At 40.3% G+C, this 22,788-nt stretch overlaps 3 protein-coding genes across 3 annotated transcripts; 2 read left to right on the top strand and 1 right to left on the bottom strand.

Moving 5' to 3' along the window:
* Positions 1-4,910: 4,910 nt before the first annotated feature.
* On the bottom strand, positions 4,911-10,219 carry fam199x (family with sequence similarity 199, X-linked). The gene is made up of 7 exons (XM_083686783.1): positions 10,126-10,219; positions 9,143-9,324; positions 8,798-9,017; positions 8,432-8,584; positions 8,152-8,313; positions 7,425-7,688; positions 4,911-6,563 (listed from the first exon to the last, which is right to left on the bottom strand). The coding sequence occupies exons 2-7, from the start codon at positions 9,307-9,309 to the stop codon at positions 6,390-6,392; spliced, it is 1,140 nt and encodes a 379-aa protein (XP_083542909.1). The 5' UTR covers positions 9,310-9,324; positions 10,126-10,219; the 3' UTR covers positions 4,911-6,389.
* A 132-nt stretch (positions 10,220-10,351) lies between these two features.
* Positions 10,352-14,773, top strand: commd5 (COMM domain containing 5). The gene is made up of 7 exons (XM_083685897.1): positions 10,352-10,570; positions 10,990-11,150; positions 11,310-11,338; positions 11,992-12,042; positions 12,492-12,587; positions 12,843-12,918; positions 14,548-14,773. The coding sequence occupies exons 1-7, from the start codon at positions 10,438-10,440 to the stop codon at positions 14,647-14,649; spliced, it is 648 nt and encodes a 215-aa protein (XP_083542023.1). The 5' UTR covers positions 10,352-10,437; the 3' UTR covers positions 14,650-14,773.
* A 737-nt stretch (positions 14,774-15,510) lies between these two features.
* On the top strand, positions 15,511-22,285 carry LOC310816525 (LON peptidase N-terminal domain and RING finger protein 3-like). The gene is made up of 12 exons (XM_083686773.1): positions 15,511-16,254; positions 17,024-17,142; positions 17,367-17,489; positions 17,675-17,830; positions 17,946-18,192; positions 18,370-18,460; positions 18,714-18,828; positions 19,151-19,272; positions 19,454-19,612; positions 19,996-20,158; positions 20,340-20,489; positions 20,746-22,285. Exons 1-12 carry the CDS (start codon positions 15,606-15,608, stop codon positions 20,902-20,904), a joined length of 2,253 nt encoding a protein of 750 aa, XP_083542899.1. The 5' UTR covers positions 15,511-15,605; the 3' UTR covers positions 20,905-22,285.
* Positions 22,286-22,788: the final 503 nt, after the last annotated feature.

Here is a 22,788-nt window from a genome sequence, read left to right as displayed (position 1 = left end):
GTTAAAGGGGGCACCAGGATTTGAACCTGGGACCTCTTGATCTGCAGTCAAATGCTCTACCACTGAGCTATACCCCCAACAACACGTCATTTACGAAATGCGATATGTTTTTCTGAGAACATGTCAGTGTCTGTGCTATTCAGTATCTGACCGAATCTTGAGCAAAACCCAGCACATTTGTTCCCCTCGACTTATGGGAGAATTTGCAGTTAAAGGGGGCACCAGGCTTTGAACCTGGGACCTCTTGATCTGCAGTCAAATGCTCTACCACTGAGCTATACACCCAACGACACGTCAACTATGAAATACGATATGTTTTTCTGAGAACATGTCAGTGTTCGTCTGTATTAGCGAAAGTCTCGAGCAATACCCAGCCCATTCGTTCTCCTCTACTTATGGGAGACTTTCCAGTTAAAGGGGGCACCAGGATTTGAACCTGGGACCTCTTGATTTGCAGTCAAATGCTCTACCACTGAGCTATACCCCCAACGACACGTCAATTACCAAATACGATGTTTTTCTGAGAACATGTCAGTGTCTGTGCTATTCAGTATCTGACCGAATCTTGAGCAAAACCCAGCACATTTGTTCCCCTCGACTTATGGGAGAATTTGCAGTTAAAGGGGGCACCAGGATTTGAACCTGGGACCTCTTGATCTGCAGTCAAATGCTCTACCACTGAGCTATACCCCCAACTACACATCAAATATGAAATACGATATGTTTTTCTGAGAACATGTCAGTGTTCGTCGGTATTAGCGAACGTCTCGAGCAATACCCAGCCCATTCGTTCTCCTCTACTTATGGGAGACTTTCCAGTTAAAGGGGGCACCAGGATTTGAACCTGGGACCTCTTGATCTGCAGTCAAATGCTCTACCACTGAGCTATACCCCCAACGACACGTCAATTACGAAATACGATATGTTTTTCTGAGAACATGTCAGTGTCTGTGCTATTCAGTATCTGACCGAATCTTGAGCAAAACCCAGCACATTTGTTCCCCTCGACTTATGGGAGAATTTGCAGTTAAAGGGGGCACCAGGATTTGAACCTGGGACCTCTTGATCTGCAGTCAAATGCTCTACCACTGAGCTATACCCCCAACGACACGTCAATTACGAAATACGATATGTTTTTCTGAGAACATGTCAGTGTCTGTGCTATTCAGTATCTGACCGAATCTTGAGCAAAACCCAGCACATTTGTTCCCCTCGACTTATGGGAGAATTTGCAGTTAAAGGGGGCACCAGGATTTGAACCTGGGACCTCTTGATCTGCAGTCAAATGCTCTACCACTGAGCTATACCCCCAACGACACGTCAAATATGAAATACGATATGTTTTTCTGAGAACATGTCAGTGTTCGTCTGTATTAGCGAAAGTCTCGAGCAATACCCAGCCCATTCGTTCTCCTCTACTTATGGGAGACTTTCCAGTTAAAGGGGGCACCAGGATTTGAACCTGGGACCTCTTGATCTGCAGTCAAATGCTCTACCACTGAGCTATACCCCCAACGACACGTCAATTACGAAATACGATATGTTTTTCTGAGAACATGTCAGTGTCTGTGCTATTCAGTATCTGACCGAATCTTGAGCAAAACCCAGCACATTTGTTCCCCTCGACTTATGGGAGAATTTGCAGTTAAAGGTTTCACCAAAGTAACTTCCAACAAAGTCAGAGTTTATTTGAGGTGATTTGGTCGCTAATGTTTTTTACTAATTCATGTAATTTGTAATTGACACGTCTCTGCCCACTTAATTTACATATTTTCCATTGGTACAAACTGTTAAATTACGGTTGTTTTTCCCCCTCTGTAGGTTTTTAACCCTGATGAATCCATTGGGTAACACTGCAACCCTGATGACCAAACCAGCCCGACTGTCCCTAATCCCAGCCACTCTAGTTGACAGTGAGAGGAGATCACTCAGCAATGCCCAGACCAAAGACAACTCTTTTCACATGGCTTGAAACACTCTAAAACAGTAACAGGGCATTGTTGTGTGCACCAAATCTATACCCACTTTCAATATGGGCAATGATATGTCAGCTGTATGTGATGTTTGTACCTGTGTGTGTTGATGCGCCAATTTGTAGTTTACTGTCAATGTGTAAAGTCATACAAAACATTTTTTGGTGCGGGTTGATAGGTGTAATGTTTTGTAATGTAGGTGTAATGTAACAGTAAAGTTTGCTTTGACAGACACTTTGGAGACATTAACTTTGTATTTGGGTCACCAAACATTAGCTGTTTCAAACACTCCAACAATTTTCATTAGCATGAGTAATATGGAGTAAAATAAGCTAAACTTGACCCATTAATCTCTTATATCATAATAGTTTCTGGTCAATCAAAACCTCCTTCTTTTGTCCCCATCTCAAAATATTAGCTCAAAAGCAATAGAGCAGTTAATAAGGAACACCAATATAAATTGAAGAGATAACTGGAAAAAGACTTCCGCCATGGGAGTCCATTAGCTCCTCTATCCAAACAAAAGTGAGGTTGAATTTCAGGAGCAACCTACTTGTCAACAAGAAACACGCAATAGGTAAACAATTGATAAAGCTTCAAAATGCCTACTGAAATCAGATGGGAATGATTTAGTACCAGCCTTATCTATTGGCCGGACCACTTACCAGACAAACAACACACCTATTGTGAATTTGTGACGATCATTGTTCAACTGGCCATGAAGAGAAGAGCCATCAAAATGTTTCATGGGTGAGGAGACAGACGCTCACCATATCTTGACTCATTATCAAAATAAACGTCACACATATGCATCTCTGCCAATTCATCCTATCAGCTCCAACTGATATGGTCAGTGGTAGCTTTCCTACACGTGTCATATGGAAGTTTGAATAAAAAAAAAAAATGAATAGTGCATTTTATTGCTTCTGATTGTGGTTGTAAACATTGCCGGTGTGCTAAGTATTCAGTAAGTAGTGCAGGGAGAAATCTTGTGGCTCTGATTTACCTATCAACTTCGAAGGAGACAAAATAGAGCCATCAGAAAGCAAATGGTGCATGATGAAATACATATTCACATACAGATGTATAGTATGTACAGCATGTGCACCACAGAAAACAAAGGTTGTAACTGCTGCATTGACAATCGTTTCTTCTCATACATATACTGTGTACATTCCGGTATAGAATTTCCTCTAATGATGCATACTTCACCACATAAAGTCCAACCCTCAACTCATTCAGCACATGTTGAAGAAAGTGTGAGTGCATCAGTATCTGTTGCCCTTAGAGGAAAAGGACAGGATGATGAGAAAAGGAACCATTCCTCTACAAGATGTCAATGTTCCTTGCTATGACTCCAGGGACATGAGAAGCTTTATAGTCAACTACATGACTGACATCACCTGTTTGGTGTCACCTTAGTTGTTAACTACTGTTGATCAATGTATACCATTCATCTGAATCCTTGATTTTATTAATGACACTTTTATTTACATGTTTACACTTTACACTTTTTTGTGCACTAAAATATGTAAATATGAATTTGCTGGGAAGCCAGCGATTACATAAGGCTCAGAATAATTTGAAACAATGATTAAGTGATTGGTGCAGCAGTATACAAGTACAGAATGCATCCAGGACTTAACAATGGTCCCATGGCGCCTGGCAGAGATTCCCAGACCTGGCTGCCTGATACGAACGGAGAATGGTCACCCTATGGTTCTTGCTTATTGGGCAATGGCCAGTCTGCCTGGAAGTTAATTACAGTGAAATATGCACTGCTGCCAATTATCTTCAAGGTTTACTTCAAACCCTCCAATCAAAAAGTATGAAAATGGAATTATGTGGTCAAGTTGCCAGACCACATTCCCAGTGCAGACAAAAGTACCAAAACAGGGTCCAAGAGCTGGATTGTTATTCAAAGACAAGTTGGATTATTTTCTTTTTCTTTCTAAATTTAAATGACATTTTAAACTATTTATGTATTTTAGTTATTTTATCCTCTTACTAGTTTTATTAATTCTGCGGGCAATGTTCTTGCTGAATGGTCGGAATTGCCATTCTAGTGGATGCAATAAAAATTATATGGAACATCTATCACCATTACTGTCAAGCTGTACATTCTCTATATAGCGGTGATGTAGCTAAGCAAACACATTGCTAATGTACCCTGGCCAGCGAGGAGTCTCTAAGACACCAAGCTAATCACAGATCTATTTAACTCAGTTTGTTTACACACCATCTTCTCCTTGCATAACTGCAGTTTATACCTGTAATGTATTTATTCTAGCTAATGCACTAGCTATTGACATTCAGTCTCTGATAATAGAGGAAATTGATTTGCAATGAAGCTAAAATGATGTGCCTCTTAGTGCTGTGCTGTATCCTGTTCCACATCATACCTTGAACCACTGTGTAAACACAAATACAATGATTAGAATTGTACAGTTGACATCCCCAAAAGCAGAAACCAGAATGAATGTTAAGTACTACTTCAGTATCACTAAACATACTATGGACACATTTGGATTTTAATTTCCTCATTGTTAAACTTTTAATTTAGCAAACATATTTTACTAATATCGTTGTCACTATAGGATCCAGGTTTCTGAGGCATCTCTGAGGTACCAAACCGGGTGAGGCATGCTGGAGGGCACTGCCCCCTTGTGGACATGTGTATCTCCAACTTGAAGTTGCAAAACCTTAAAAAATTGAAAATAACTATGACTGATTTACTAATTTTGATGGAAAAATTACAAAGAAGTGGCCTAATATAATTAAGTAGTATGTTTCCATGAATATGTACAAAGGAAATTCTTCTAGTTCTTAAGTTTTATTGAAGAAAATGAAGGGTCAATCAAGCAGAACAATCAATGAAGAGTGAGATCTGTTCACCTGTTCAGTTTGGTGAAACTTAATAATAATCATAAACAAAAATATGATGCATCAATGGCAATTTATTTATTATTATGTTGAGTTACATTTCTATTGAGTGGATCACAAGAGTAACAATTGCATTCCTGTATGCTTGTCCTGGTACACTATATTTCCAACTACCATGTAAATAAGACATTGTTGTCATATACAACTACTTAAAATTGGACTTCCAAGACACCAGCATTACAGTCCTGATCTTGGTCCTTTAACCTATTTTCTGAATCAATGGTACAATATATACAGAAATAGTTCTGTTTCATGGCTGTTCATTTTTCCAAAATAAAGATCTACACAATCTAATATGTTTTCATAATTACTTTAAGTTTTTACTTTATACAGGAGAAAAGACAAAGCGAAGAATACAGATCATAAAGCATCTTTAGGTAAATACATTTTCTAATGTACAGCAGTTAGTGTTAAGTGTTCAAGTTGAAAGATTAATTATGTCCACAGGATAGGGTCCACCACAATATCCAAGGAGAGTGAGCCAAGATGTCAGAAAAGAAACCTTCCCATCCAAAGAAAATGCAGTCATGCAGTTCAACGGCATTCGACTACATAGGAATACCTCCCATGCACAGTTAGAATGATCATCTGCATTCCACATTTCATCCACTGCCTAATGCCATCCTTAACCCCTCCATGCACAAAATACAAACACAAGGAAAAGAAGAAAATAAAACCAAGGAAATATTTCTGTGACTCACAAATCAGACTTGTGACAGTGCTGGATACAATGTTCCAGACTTGTGCGTCTCAAATGATTTGAACAACATCCAGGCAAAAGCAATTTTCTGCATTTCTGTTACGAGGCACACCTTTAAGCTTTGTATGTTAGGTTTTTGATTACCACTCACTTACAGTCCCAATTGTGGTGATGACCGTATATCGAATTCAAATTCAGAAACATAAATTGCGCCTAAGACTTTTAACAATGGGGGAAAATTTAAGCAAATACTGTTCTTTATGATTTACTGCTTTTATCTACAAAAGAACAACATTAACAAGCCATTTAAATACATTGAAGCCTTTATAAATCATAATGTCAACTGTTAATTCGCCATAATGCAGATGGTGATGACTTCACATGCAGAGATTCAGTGTTCCCTCTATGCCTTCAAGATGACATGAACCACATAGGGTTGTGAAGTTAATCTTACATTGACTTACATTGGTATTTTTACTTGAATACTTATATTCAATAATGCCCACTGCACCTTTCTGCAGGGGCATATTTGTACAATGAAAATAAGTCTGCATCTAGCAATAAACAAATAAACACTTGATTTTCTCCAAAACATAAGGTGCTTTAATTTCAGAATTCTGTGCAGGTCTCCAAAATAGACAAAATTAGAACTCTAGAACAATTCCAATAGGGCAGCTTTGCTTAGGTGTGGATGATGCTCTAGTCTGGGATGTGGGACCACCTGTGAGTGATGGTTCTGAGGCTTAGAGGGAACACTGAGTCATTCACTCTTGTCACATCAAGACGTCGACGTCGTCTCCGCGGTCCTCCTCCTCGGTCACCCGGAGGGAGAGCACCTCTTCGTTGAGGAAGAGGCCGCTCAGCCTCTCCTTGCGGGCTTGCCTCTGCTCCTTCAGTTGTCTCTTGCGCAGGGCCTTCTGCTGCAGCTTCCTCTGCTTGGACCGTTTCTGTAGAAGAGGCAAAATCAACACGTGGCGAATTAAGTAATAGAAAGAGAACAAAAGATAACATATCAAGCAGTACAAAACTTAATGTAAGTAATTCTCAAGCGTAGTGAAATAGATGGTCAAATTTATTGAAGTAGGGCTGCAGCTATTTTTGAAGTTGAGTATTCTATAGAATCGAATATTCTATATAATCAAGATTGAATGAAAAATGTAAAACAAGTTAAAAAATGTGGACACGTTTAAGCAGAATCTTCAGTTGAATCAGTTGACTGGCACACACAGAAAAATATTCTGTTTCTACATTGTCTCCTTTGGAGCAACAGTGCAACATCATGATGCAGAGAACTTTCAAAAGGTGAAAAGGAGATGAAGCTGCTATCTGAAATAATGCTATAGCCTATCCAAATGCTTCTACCCACTAGCACAGCCAGGAGTCCACCAGGTAACCCATCACATTGTATTTATAGACCTATGGTAACTAATGGCACACTAGCCAGCAAGCTAGATTACAAAACAAACTTTTCCCTTCAGGTCTCTTGCCTCTGTGTGCAGAAAATATGTTCATCTCAATATCACCATAATTCTTAAAAAGACTGTCTAAACTGTGGGTGTTGGAAAACGGTATCCTAAAACTCTGAGATGATCCTCTCTTCAACAGTGGCTATTGCCATGTACGTATTTCAGAGAGCATACGACTGATTATGAGAAAGCGAGCCAAAAAATTACAATCGATCAATTTTCATCCATTTGGATAATCAGTGCAGCCCAAAATGGAAGTTCCATCTAAACGTTAAGACGCTTTTCAGATCCTACTACGCTTGTGTAAACGACAGAAACAGTGCCGATAGATCCGCCTCGTACCTTGGAGTCGCGGATGCGCTCTGCGGCGCTGGACAGGTTGCCGTCGCTATGGGCGCGGCTGATGTTGGCGGCGCTGCAGTTGGAGGCGGAGGCGGAGCCTGTGGACCCGGTGGAGCTGCTGGCGCTGCTGACCATGCTGGCGTTGCTGCTGCTGGCCCCGCTCACCCCACTGGTGCTAGCGCTGCTGTGGCCACTCCGCTTCCAGCTGTCCCTGGTGCTGCTGGGGCGTTGCCGTGGGCTGTGCTCTCGGATATAGCTTCTCACCTGTTGTAAGTAAGGACAGTAAAGTAAGCCTTGTGCGAGGCCAGGTTGCACAAGCTAGAATGGCCCGTATGGGCAGGAGCCCAGCTCCTGTTTCTGTAGCATGAGGCAGCTTGATGTACAAATACACCTACTCCTGAGTGCCAAGCAGAGAGGAATTGGGTCATTATTTTTATTTTTTTTAAGTCTTTGTTATGATGCAGGCGGGTAACCGAACCCGCAATCTTCGGATCTCATGGCGGGCAATAAGCACAAGGCTGCTGAGTCGGTTCACCTGTCGTAGAGGAGTGTTACAGGGCACACTCTCACAAACCGCACAGAAGAATGCTTAGCTAGACTTCTAGAGTCTTGTTTGGTTGGCACAATTTAGCAAAATCTGTGTTCTTATTGGGCAAAGTCTAGACACTTGGCAACAGCCTGCTATTCATAACCACTATTTTCTCCAATAGAGATGCAGGGGACTTACCTGTTTCAGTTTCTCATCCGTCAGGCAGTTCAGTTCAATGATGAACTCACTGTCTGTGGGGGATATCTGAGCGCATGGGTCAATTATCTTGATGATGTCCAACTGCTCTCGTAGTCCCATCTCAGTGCTGACTTTACGGCTTAGATATTCTATATACTCCACCTGAAATAGGAGACAAAATATGTCACGCAACTCAATGCCCCAGACAGTAGATGTTTTTTTAAACTTTTTCTCAAAACAGCTGCTTGACAATTCTGGGTTTGAGAGACTCCTGCAATACCTGCTCATCATTGGTCATGGCACTCCAGGGGAGCTCATCCAAATTTCTATGTGGTTTGGTCTTCCTCTTGGAGGAAAGGCATGGTGAGCTGGGAACACTTGGTATGATGTCAGAGAGGACATCACTTCCGCTGGCTATGTCACTTCCTGGTAACTGAAAGGAAAACACTGTCATTACCCAAAATGGAACAAATAAAAATATGTCAAAAACTTGCTGTGCTCAACATAGCCTTCATCAGCATTAACACAGAACCATACTGGGTGATATTTCAAAGGTGAAGGGAAATCATGTGATAAAGGCAAAATATAAACACATCTTGCGCTTCGAGTTGGAAATTTGGCCTGCGTTTTATCTGTTACCACATACCTGCCACTCAAACTCGCTGTCTGACCAGTCCCAGTAAGTGCTGATGGAGGAGGACACATCACTGCAGACGCTGCCTTCTGGAAACAGGTCAAAGGAGGTAAACTCCTGGTCGTCCAAAAGAGAGTAACAGTCGTCCTGGTCCCCCACTGATACAGAGGAGAAGAGCTCCTCACTGCATTCTGAGCTTGCCACACTCGTTCCACAGGAGGTGAGATTCCATCTGAAAAACGTGAATGAATGGCATTGGGGGTATGGTAGTGTACACTGAGGAATGTACATTCTGTGTGAAGGTGTCACACTGAGTGGTCAGTCAAAGAGTCGTCAGTCAAAGAAATGTCGCCTTACCTGTTGGTTTGGAAGCGGCGCAGGGGGTCTGTCCGATGACACGAGGATAGCTGACAGCCAAAGTCACTAACATCCAACGTGCCCGCCTCACTGAAGTTCCCTCGCTGCGAAAGCAGTGGAAAGGGATCCTCAGGGGCGAGGAACTTTTCATAAAGAGCTTCAGACATGTTTAATGTCCTAACCTGCGAACATAGTGACCAAGGCAATGCCATGAGTGGCGCAGTTGTAACCAATCCCACAACAAATCTGAAATGCACGCAAGATTATTAGAAATGCTAGAGAGCCAGCCCACGACTTTGTTTGGATGGTGGTCATGAACTGCTTAACATGCTACTTAAACTAAAGAGCAACATGGATGGTATAGCTCGAGTTGCATAACGTAGTGCATCAAACAGCTAGGAGAGAAAATGTTATTATAGAGGGGAAGTGGTTAACAGCGAACTTGTAGCCAGTAGTGGTGCGCTGCCAGTACGCATTATCAGATTATAATTCTGCGAGTGTGAGGATAAAACAAAACCAGTCTATAGCAAGGAGATAACATAGCGGGTAGATAATATTCATAACCAGTAAATAGTACTAGCTAGGTAAGTAGCATCAAGGCAACTTACAAGCCAAACCATCTCATCTCATCTCATCTCTTCTACTACTACTAGTACTAGTACTACTACTACTACTACAACCATCACAAAACATAAAACCTGCAAAATTGTCACAGTTCAAACATATTACGCTTTCGACTGCGATAGACGGCAAGCTATAAAGCAAACCATGCTAGCTAGCTAACTCGAAGGCATCCGTCAAGGCCTGGCTATGCTACACGCCAGTAAGCTTGATAGTTACTAGCTAGCGGCTAGCGTTCCAAATCCGCGGCGTAAAATCTGTCAAGGCAGCGAGCTAGCTCGTTCGAGAAATACATTTACTTCCACAAAGTAATGATTAGCATGATACATTTTTACGTCGAAGTTGTTGATGAAGCAACACACCTGCCGTTGTTCAGAAAATAACACTTCTTGCTACCTCCATTTGCAAATCCTTCTCGCCGAGCTTTTGACAACACAACTCCTCCGCCGCCACGCAGACGTCACAGCGACACATTTTTCTTTAAACTACAGCGCCCCCTACCGACCACCGAGTGGAACCACAGGCGCTACCTGACACGTGACATGTGTCACGGAGAAGCACGTGATTTTCAGGAAGTTCTCTGAGAAATCATTTCCCCGTTTGTCTGTCTCCCCATCTATCAATTTATCATCGTTTTAGATTTGTTCAAGACGTCTAACAATAAATGAATAATCATGTCTTCAAGCCATGCTAAGACTTCGGTCACAGACACGAGTTTTTTGGGAGGGCGAATACCACAAGAAATCGAAATTATGGCTAAACAGTTGAAGGATGTGGACCAAGAAATGTTCAGAAAAATACTCAAAGGTAGCTAGCTGGGTACTTTCCTTGCATGCATTTTGAGTTAACTTTGTTCGTTAGCTATCTAATTAAAGCCACTGTCAGCAATATTTCCGAAATATGATATGACTTAAAACTGCCTCAATGAATATGATTGGCCTGAACGACCATATCATAATCAGAACATAAGTACCCATTACTCGACTGTTTATGTTTTTGTTTTCATAGGATACTTTGTAAACAAATGTATAGAAATCAAGTGCGATTTGCATTTAAACATGTATTTGCTCTATTCATTGACATTGTTGGTGAAATGCTGAAATCAGTGAGTGGCTGTAATCCCTTTGCTCAACTTTTATGTCTTATTCAATACTAGGGACATTGGCTTAACGTATGTTTTTTGTTCATACTTTTTTTCATACATACGTGTGTTTGTTTATTCCCAGCGGTGGTAAATGCTATTGAGGGCAAGGACAGCAGAGACTCGATGAAGGCAATCGCTGAGAGTAGCGCCATACCTGAAGAACGGTTGAGTCATATTGTGGCAGGAATGTATAGACTCTTGAAAGAAGCACTACGTATCCCTATTTCGTCTCTGAAACAAGAGGTAAGCAGTGATAAAATGCTGTATCTGTATAAAGAAATACAATCTCCTGTCCTGTCTTGTTGTGGTCTGACTGCTAGAGAGCTCGCTATGTCTGGGAGAGTAAAAGTGCATGAGTCTTGCATAGAATGTCAACATTGTTTCCCCCCCCCCATCTCTTAGGCTTTCAAAGAAGATCTCAGGGAACTGAGGTATGCTCTTTTATATGCTCTTTTATATCGCACTTGATGAACTATGAGCTATGCTTCATGCTAATTTTCATTGGCAAATGAGAAGGCTAATTAACTACTGCGTAATATTCTTGTCTAAGCAATCCAAGTTTACCAAGTAGGTGTTTCACTAATCTTGTTCCCAGACACGGCCAATTTGCTCAGAATATGCGCACACTAGCCAGGGGACCAGGTTAACCTTAGTTTCACAGAATTACATGGCCCTTGAGACCAGACCACAACACCTGTAGCACTGCTAGAATTACTGTAGTAACAACATCTTGTCATCATGTTGTTACATTATACTGTAGAACAGTAGTTGCTATGCAATTGTAATGTAGTTGAGTGTTTTATTACGCAAGTGAAATATGGAACACTAATGTAATAACCAAAAACACCTAGGCCTAAGTAAATACTATAATGCAATGGAATTAGGTTGCCAGCAGCCACCTATTAAAGTGCAATAGCAGGTTAATACAATGTTGTTACTAGGGTGATTTAATCTGCAGCAGTGTTCAAGGAGTTACCCGGTAATGAGTTATGCCATAATGAAAATGAAAACATAAAACAGTGTTTTAATTTCTCTTCATTTGTGGAATAGTTGAAATATGGGTTGAACTTGTTTCTGATTGTAGGGTACCTGAGGAATTCATCACAGATTTTGCAAGTGTGGTTTTTGGAAATCGGTAAGTTGATGTGTTTACCTGGCTATGCAACTACCATGTGAATAAATAGTCATTCAAGAATAAGATAAACATCAGAGTAAACATCAGGGGAAAGGTATAGGACCACCACTATGAAAAACAAACCAGGCTTTTGTGCAATCCAGCATCTCCTTACTAACATGTAGCCCTGACTATGACTGAGTGTGTACAACCTCTGTATGTAAAATGATGTCGTATGTTTGTAAATTTGAACATCTATGTCAATATCTGCAACCTATGTATGTACATGTGGGCAAATATTGTGTTGTTATGTATGTCTGTCCACGTGAATATCTACATGCAATATAACACAGAATGTATTTCCTAACAAATGCAACACATTTATCATCATCATTTTTACCATAGACATCCGTGGTGCTCACTCTTTAGGGAGTGGATGACTAAATTGCTTTATCTGTGGTTATTTCAAGGCGTGCAGCACTGGATGCATTGGCGACACAGCAAGGGCCTCGGTTACCTGGTATTGAGGATTTCAGATGGAGAGTGGACGTGGCTATTTCAACGAGGTACACCTGATTCACTGAACTTAAACAGAACGTAGACAATCATCAGTGTGGAGGAGGAACCGAAGGGGAATCAACTTCAAAAAACATAATGAGAAAATAGAAAATGTCTATGGAATGCAGTGTTATCATCGTGGTACAATGAATGGTTTGACAAATCCTTAATAGGTTTGATCTTAGTTTGATGAGAATTTCAATACCGTTTGGAAGAAGGCTCTGATTGATAATACATTCACTTTTTCTTGCTTTTCTTGGAAGCTCCCTGGCGCGTGCGTTGCAACCCTCCATTTTAATGCATATGAAGCTCTCAGATGGAAGTGTACATCGCTTTGAGGTAAACACACTTGGTTGAATGTGCCTGTTTGAAAAAAACCTGGGTCTGTCTCTACATTTAGTTGGCCCATAGTAGCCAACACTTTAATTGATATATGATATATTTAATTGATATATGAAATATATATATATTTATTGTTATTACATTGCAATTGCTTTGAAATTTTGGTATTACACTAACGGAATATTGCCTGTTCCCGTATCCTCTGGAACAATAATAAAACCACTCAACTACATCAATCGATCAAATTCTATTTGTGAAGCACTTTTAACAAAACTGTTTAGTCACAAAGTGCTTAACAGTGACCCCTGAAGAGCAAGCAGAAACACAGTGGCAAGGGCCATTCTCCTCTGGCTGGTCTGGTTGGTTCATACAGTAGTACACTCCCTCAAGATCAAGTTCAACATCAAGTTAGAGAACTGTCCATTACAATCAATAACAACATTTAGCATTCTATGACAATAACATGAAGTCATGGTCATTGTGTAATCACTAAACAATTACCAAGCTACTTATTTAACAAAACATTCAAATAGTGTGGTTCCTAGAGCAATTACTTTGTTATATAAATAGTGCACCTAAATGTAAAGTTGCGCCTATAGTCTTAATCCCAAGGGTAAAAACTATCTGAATTGCTATTGTTCATTTCTAAGATGGATGCCGTGTTAAACTGATATTTGTTCTCATCAAGGGACAGGTTTATGGCAATCTGCTCCAGTTATTACATAATCAGGTCACAGGAGAATGAATTGCCACAACAATTGATCAGCCTCGGCAGTTATCCTTGACGCTGTGTGAAGTCTTTGCGGTCTTTATTATTTATTAGCTGCCGCCGAAGCGACCGCTCGTCTTCCTGGCGTCCTCAAAAAAGACATTACAGACTTAACAATGAACATGAGACGTACAATGTTACGATAAGGACAAAGAAGAACGACAATGACAGACATCACGGAATGTAGCAGAATAAAATGAACTAAAAAGTCACAAAGCAAAGAGACTGACAGGTTGTTATAACACAAACATTGTTAAATGAAGGACATACAAAGAAAGTGTGGCAACAATGAACATACATGTATCAGGAGTAATTACTGTATATGAAATATGTGTGCAGACATATGGTCAGCCTCATGAAGTGAATGTTCAAGTGTTTTTTGAAGGTGAACTTATTTTGTTTGCGAGCATTTCTGCATGCAGTGCCACTAGCAAAATGTAAACAATGGAGGATTTGCATTTTAACATGCAAATAACACTTTATTTGTATGACACACCTGTTGTACTAAAGGAATGGCATTCCATGAGAGCAGCATTACTTATTTTAAAACATGATTTGAAGCTATACAAAACTTTTGTTTAAAAAGTCCTCTTATAATGACACAAAACAAACAATGAAGTAATAGGTCCTAATTGCTTCGGTTATGATGAGATAAGACAGGTATTTTTCACATTCATCATAAGGTAGGAGCATATTTTAGTTTTTGCAAATACAGAAAATGTCACTAACAGTGACTGACATAATTTTTACTCAGAGAACAGTAGTTGAATATGAGAGCGATTGGTGTAGTCTGCATCTGTACTGTTATCTCTGTCAATCAAATTGGATTACTAAAATAATACTTTCCCCCCCTCTAGGTCCCTGTTTCCAAGTTTCAAGAACTCCGGTACAATGTTGCACTTATTCTTAAAGAGATGAATGATCTGGAGAAGAGAAGCATTTTGAAGATTCAAGATTAACTGCTTATTATGACAGGTTGGGTCCTCTGGGTTCTCCCTGAAAAAATATGTATATAATTGTGTTATGTCATACTAGAGATGTAATTAGATATGTGAAATAAATTGTAACTGTATATTTGTATCCTTGAAATACCTCAGGTCTTACTTTATTAGCCCTTATATTTTAGGCAATTATCTGATTATTCATTAAATATTTACAAATAGTCTCACTCTAAGGTTTAGTAGGGTGACATTGAAAACAATTGTAAGTCACCCATTATGCTTAAACACGGTCTAGACGAGCAGTCTGGGTTACACTGATGGCCCACTTCCATAGTCACAAAAGTTACGAAGAAGGTTGCCCTGACCCTGATATACAACCCTGTTTGAAAAGGGATTTAGTTCACATGCCGGGCCAGACGACCTATATATACCAATAGTGTGTTGAGCAATTGTAATAGCCTATCCGTAGTCGTTCGTTAAACGGGAATCTCTTATTCAATTATAGAGCTTTAGCACATTATGAAGTTGCAATGGGTAACGCTTAAGCGCAATGATTTTCTTTTTATAGATGTTTCTATATTGAAACAGTATCCCTTGCTATATTCATTAGACAGTCAACATATATCCGTCAAGTCATGATTGAAAATCTACGCAGAATCTATGCAAACGATCTGTCCCACTTCAGGATATTGACCGACTTCTGATCTCAGTCCCGACGCTTTCGTGTTACAACCGACTTTGTTTCGTAACAGTTTTAAAAACTTGTCCAATGGGAACAGCTGGCTACGGTCACGTGACCAAGTTTATGTAAGACTTTTTTTTTTTCTCGCTGAGAATATCGTGGCGAACGGTGATTTCGTTTCAAAGTAGTGAGCTGAACACGGGGCGAGGACCTTTAGAAAATGAGAGGAATCGAACCTGTTACTTCCGAAAAGGGAAGCCTGATTCTGTAAGGGCATTCGACCTTCTCCGACATGGGGACCGAGAGCACGGATGTCATGATGCAGCTTGCGGCCGATGCTTTTCAAGCTAAAAACTTCGAGCTCGCCGCCGACATATACGAAAGCCAACTCCAACACCTCTGCGACCGTGGTACACAGCAGGAGCTCTTGGTGAAGCGAGCCGACGCACTTGCGTTTGGTGGCAAATTAACCGAAGCCTTCGAGATCTACCGCAAAGCGGCAGTGATCGAGAGACTTCGTCCAGTTCAACTGAACAATCTTATTGAACATCTTTCCAGCAACATTAGAAGAAACGATGGAACAGACAGTCTAAACAACATGCATGAGGGGAACTATACAGAATGCAGTGGATTTAATGCGTTTACCTGTAGGATATGCTATGGTTTTTTATATGAGCCAGTTACCTTGCCTTGTGGACATTGCTTTTGCAAAAAGTGCCTGGACAGAGAAAAGACTCCCGTCTGCTGCAAAGAGTGTAATGACAGTTCCAAACTCACCGATGTACACAGTTACAGAGTCAATGTCGTTCTCAGCAGCTTGCTGTCAAAGTGGTTTCCAATTCAATTACATGCTATTCAATTGAGGCGTGAGGGGAATCGACTATATGCAGAGAAAAGAATGGAAGATGCTTTGAAAAAATACAACGAGGCAATACAAATAGGTATGACATTTTCGTTATTATATAAGCCGGCTATGCGAAAGAAACTCCCTAACTGCGTAGCATATCTCACATGGGGTAGCTTCAGCTGAGTCAAGATGTATTGTCTGTCATAACCGCTACATTGTAACAATTCAGAGGTAAAAGTATTGTAACATGTATCATGCGATTACCGCGAATAATTGACAGACATTCACGGTGGTCATGGGCAGTGCGTGAGTGTTGAATAAGACGTTACGTAGCCTAGGGACCAGGCGTTGCATAAGCGTGCGGCAATGCATTTTCTCTATTGTATAACAACAATAAAAATCAGAATGTAGGTCAAGGGTACCTCAGTTCACCACCAGTTGCAGTAGTTAAGGTTTCAGTGACTTGACTTGGTGTCACATCTCATATTATTCATACACACTTGATTTTAATAGCGTCATAAACTGAAATTCCCCATACTCTCTGATTATTAAAATACAATTGGTTCTAATAGGCAATATCTGTATAGTAAAAATATGTTGAATGAAGGATCATGGTAGAACGAACGATTCTGCCAATGCAGCTCTTATGTCATGAGGTTGTAACCTATTGAGGTGGATTAAGAATCAGATTTGACCCCCAGAGATTGAAATCCTAAATCACAGCAGCTTGACCATGATCATTTAAAATGGTGTTGGTATGTGGTATAGGGGAAAAAATCAAAACTATAAGTGATTATGTCTAGTAGAAATTCGGACACAATCTTGACCAGTTGAAGTAAAGATGTGTTTTTGATGTTTCCTAGCTCCAAGGGACCATGTGTTGTTCAGCAACCGATCACAGATCAATTCCAGTCTGAAGAATTCTGAGGCTGCACTCCATGATGCAGAGATGGCATGCAAACTAATGCCTCTTTGGTTAAAGGTGAGAAGTAATCAATGTTATCCCATACTCTCAATGCACATATGATGTTCTATGATGGAGTGTTAGGAAGCACCGCTTAAATCACTTAGGTGTTGATATGAGTCTCAAATGTAGCCTTATATTTTTTGGATCAGAGATATTGTTTCTTATAAGAGTGAATGTTTTTCTCCCGCCATGGCTGGACCTCATGGCTTGTTCTTAACGTCTGTTTTTATTTCTTACAGGGACATATTAGGAAAGCACAAGCTCTTATCACCCTGGGGAAAACAGAAGAGGCTTTAAGAGAGTATCTCGTCTGTATTTCTTTAGAGCCAGAAAGTAAACTAGCAAAATCAGAGGCTCAAAAGGTAAATATATCACTTAAAATGTCCTCCTATGTGTTTAATGTCAATACTCTGAAATAAGTGCACAGTTACTAGTAAAGCTACATGGGAAGAAAGAAAAAAACTGTATATGTGTATGCCAGCAGTACAGTATGTATGTACAGTATGTGTCAGCAACCCCTTTTTACGTTCCTCTCTGTCTATTTCAGCTTCTGAGTGATCTCTTAGCCCCTGTTACTGATCAAGTACACAACAAAATCCTGGACTGGTCAAGTCTGCTATCTTCCAGAACTAGAATAAAAGGCAACATCATGAACACATCAACCTCACCCAGTTGCATCACCACCTCCTCCAAGTCTTACAAGGTGAGAGAAATGTTTTTGTAGTTAAGTAGGTGTAGATACCAGTATATCACCATTCAGTGCGTGACCATTTGAGCTTGTGATTGCTCACGTGCTTCAACTTCACCCTTCTTCACAGGATTGCAAGAACATCATCAGAGTATCCTCTGAGGAGTTGACGTCTTTGCCAACTCTCAATGACCCTAAAGAGGCAGACTGTGCGAGTGAGAGAACCGCATGTGACAAGGACAAAGGCGAAAAGCAGGAGGGCGCGAAGGTCTGCCATCCCATCGTCATCAACAGAAGCCTCTTCCTCAAACGCAAGCGTAGCACAGATGAGTGCAGCCAATTGGACAGCAGCGATGTGTGCAAGCGTTCCAAGTCAGGTGAGCTTTGAGATGCACTTGCCTCGCCTCTTGAGATGCTCTCAAGTGAAATAGATGTTGAGATTAACGGTCACACTTGTAAGTGCTCATTTTACTGTGAAATGACCATTGTAAGTACAGTGTAACAAGTAATGTTATTTACTCATTGTTAACAGCCATACATGTCTATCCTTACAGAGGTGACACAGAAAGAAGAGGTGACATCCTGGAGTCCTGTGGTCAGTAACCTCATAGACCCAACGGACCTGGAGTGTTCTCTTTGTATGAGGTGAGACTTATTTCTCAAGACATAATGGAAATTTACTGTAGCCTCCAGAGGAATATCTGATAGATTTGATTCTCAGTTCTAGATTTCTATGACTGTTGAGGTATTTTGTTTGTATCAGTGGGAGAGCTTGCCATTTTTTTTGTCTTTGTCAACTCAGTCCATAGTAGTGCAATGTTTTTGTCATTGTATGGGTTGCATTATATAAAGAGTTATGCTAAATCGCTAAAATCCTTTCTCTCCTTGGTATACCCAGGATTTTCTATGAGCCAGTCACCACTCCCTGTGGACACACCTTCTGTCTGAAATGCCTCGAGCGATGCCTGGACCACAACTCCAAGTGTCCCCTCTGCAAGGAGGAACTCTCAGAGGTACATAGTCCAATCATCATGTTCAACCAACTGGAAGTTGCAGTAACACTATATATTTTAAAGTCCTACTACCACTGGTACTGACCTGGTTAGTAACATGTGGTAACAACTGATACTCTGGTATTTGCTATAGGGAATAATATAGGTACTGATGAATAATTCATAGTTGATAGTTATGCAAATACACTATTTCTAAAACGTTTCTAAGTAACTACCAGGTAATTAGAGGGCTGGAAAATATAGCATTACAGAAGCTGCCTGCTTCATGTCTCCTCAATGCTTCCCTTGTTAACTCATCCTCACTCTCTCCTTGCACCTGCAGTATCTAGCACAGAAGCAGTACTGCAAGACCATTTTGATGGAAAAACTCATCTGCAAGTATCTGCCAACTGAGCTCCTCGACCGACAAAACGTCAACGAAGAGGAGATGGCAGAATTATCCAAGTAAGCGTCAAAGCAACATACTCCATGCTTCATTACTGCATGCAACCAATGACTTTGTAATATAATGGTGATGCCTGATATGAATAGCCACTGCTTCACCTGTCTTGTAACTGATAAGCAGAGAGTGTAATTGAATAATAAAAATGTATAGATTATTAATGTATCTTTTTTTTTCTTGCAGTCTCAACAAGAACGTGCCTATATTTGTTTGCACCATGGCCTTCCCCACTGTTCCTTGCCCTCTGCATATCTTCGAGCCTTGCTACCGGCTGATGATCCGCAGGTGTATGGAGACGGGCACCAAGCTGTTCGGCATGTGTCTCGGTGACAACCTCAAAGGGTAAATACCGTAAAGCCTGGCAGAACAGAGAAGGCTTGTGATGGTTATAGGATTCCTTAGCCAGGGTTGGAATAATTTGACCCCACTTTTATTTATTTGGAAGGTCTGTTGGTAGTTTGAGTGATCAACTGCAACTCTGTTGACATGCACAATTTACAAAGGTTAGGGTTCGGCACAGAAATAAGTCTGAATGTGAATTTTAATTGATCTGTCCTTGGTGTCTACACTCTTTTTGGAGCCAATCAGTGCCTTAGGCTATCATAAGTTATCAGGTTTAGCATTCTACCGCATATAAGCAATGCCATTTTTGTTTATATAGCCTGGTTTATTTATTTGTTGTTATATGTTTTCCTGACTTTCCAACTTATTTGCCTCCCTTATAGATTTGCAGATTATGGCTGCCTTTTAGAGATCCGTAACGTGGAATTCTTTGCCGACGGCCGCTCTGTCGTGGACACCATCGGGAAAAGGAGGTTCAAGGTCATTCAGCACCATCAGAGAGATGGCTACAACACAGCAGACATTGAATATCTGGAAGACGACCAGGTACTACAACGGATCTTATCACATCAAGGAGTATTTGTATGAATGTCCAACATTTGATGGCATTACATCTTTAGAACCTAAACCATGAATATTGAGTCATGCTATAGCACAACATAATAACGAAATGTATGTTTAGATTTTATCAATTGCTTTTCTAATCCCGGATGTTTTTGCCTGGTAGGTGGATGGTGTGGCAGAGAAAGAGCTGCAGGCTCTCCACGATACGGTGTACGATCAGGCCTTAATCTGGGTCAACTCTCTCAAGGCAGAGCAGAAGGACAGGATCCTGGGGCACTTTGGGCCTATGCCGGTGAAGGACTCTGAGCCACAGGTACATACCAGGAAGCTTGATATTTTATTATTGACACTTCCAGAGAAGTTCCACACACACAGTTCCACACATGTTTGGAAACAGTTCCCCAGACACAGATTAAACCTATCCCTGGGCTTCAAAGAATTTACAATGGAGATACTCCTATGAAAACATGGTCTTTAGCTATGTGGGTCTGGGAAACTAGCCTTGCAAGTTTAACAGGATATGTCTGGATTCTTATGGTTGTCTTGTCCCCACTCCCTTTCTCATGTAGGCCAGTCCCAATGGTCCTTCCTGGTGCTGGTGGCTGCTGGCGGTTCTTCCCCTGGAGGGTCGAGCCCAACTTCCCTTCCTCGCCCTCACCTCTCTGAAGGAGAGACTGAGTGGCATCCGCAGAGTGCTTCTCTTCATGACCCGAAATCGCCCTCGGTGACTCCTTACGTGGGTGATTGTCTGTCTTTTTTTGTTCTCCTCCAGAAGACCAAATCCTATAAAAACAAGCCTTTGTGTGAATAGGTGACATTGGCATTGGACTTTGATTAGATATTCAAAGTGTTGACGATTGTTGTCTTCCTTCCGAGGTGTAGAAGCTAATTGCAGACTGAATCTTTTAATCTGTGTGCTTTAAGACAGTTGATTTTGTGTTTTGATTTGTTTTTATATTATTTATGAACGTGTGTGCATGCAACATTGTTTACATCACTCTGAGGGTATTGAATATGAATATTAGAAAATGACTTATTTCCAAAGGGTTTACTGAACATCAATTACATCAAAGCTAGACCCCACCCCCCACATCTGCAGAAGATTAATTTCTTAGACGAAATTACCAGAAACAAAACTGTAGCTCTCAGCTATCTCATTCAGAGATCATGAGATATTCCCCTGGTTTTGGTGTAGATATATGCAGTAAACACATCCAGTTTTTTTTTTTTCTCAAACTGTTGATGGAGTATTTATTGGTATTTATATGATCTATTTGCACTTCCATTTCAAGTAAGGGAAAAATGGGTTGAAAAGTTGTTGCAGCAGCATTAATGATCCACTCTTGTTTTCATGTATGGTTAGCAAAGAGATTGGTGAGCTTTGCCTTCAAATGAGGAAAACGTTTTTGTTTTGTTTTGTTTTGTTGAATGTTACATATTTGTTTGTCTGACAGACTTTTTTTCATAGTTTTCTACTATTGTTTTTATGTTGATGATGATGATGATGATGACCTTTTTATACGGAAGCTTTTGAACCAGGATGGTTTTGTCTGTGGAAAACTGTTAATGAACAACAAAGATGTTTTCTATTCCAAGGGCCAATTCTAGAATATTCTATTTATTGAATAGAGGTCTGCCTTTACACCAGATATGCTTATAAAGGAGGGATGACAAAAGTAACAATAACAAACTAAAAGCAATAGCGTTAATGGTTCCCACTTGTGCAGCTTGATTTCAGGTTACAAAAGACTGAAGTGAATGTGAACATGCAAACAGTTGTGGACAAGACAAAGATGAGCATTTAGCTTTATAATCAACCTTTTATCAACTCTGCTCTTGGTTGAAGCACCAAACATTTCAGTTGTCTTTATATGGCATACATGCCATGACCTTAATAGTTTCCAAATTATCCCTGAAGCATACACTACAGTCAATTCAAATGAGTGTCAGTGCCCCTCTTGACACTGGTGCAAGATCCATGTCTAACCATGAGTCAAAAATACACACAGGAGAGACTGATTATGTATTTATTTCTGTAATTTAAACCTCATCACCTCATCTCGTCTTTCAAGCTGTAGCAGACGAACACACAGTGATTTTCAGATGATCTTTTTGAACATTTAGTGCCTTAAGTTGGATTTCTTCCATGATGCCAGTACCATGCAGTTGAAATGAAGTAGCAGAAGTCAGACAAAGGTAGCATATTCCATAGTAGGGAGGCTGGTTCGGCCCAAAACTCTATTTTGTTCAATATGTGGTTCGATCTTCCAATCCTGTTGTGGTTAAGCATATTGGTACTATATCTAGTCTTCTCTCAAGATAGAAGTAATCTTGATACAACAGTAAGTGATTTCACCAATTTCAATTATACTTTCATATACAACAACAACATTAAAACTTGCTTAGGGTTGAGTTGTTGATTTTTCAAATGTCAGGATCAAAGATGATTGATAAGTGATTAAATTGATACAATTGCCTCTAACTGTTATGTGTTTACAAAAATGAATGTATTGTTGTAGATATCATATCTGATGTCTGTTTTGATAGTAATTAGTATGCAATGTTATGTACAGTCAAACAAACCTCTGAATAAAAAAGGTTATGCTCTTAAT

The sequence above is a fragment of the Argentina silus genome (assembly GCF_951799395.1).
Source record: "Argentina silus genome assembly, chromosome: 15".
NCBI lineage: Eukaryota > Metazoa > Chordata > Actinopteri > Argentiniformes > Argentinidae > Argentina > Argentina silus.
This window is presented reverse-complemented; position numbering and strand designations above follow the sequence as displayed.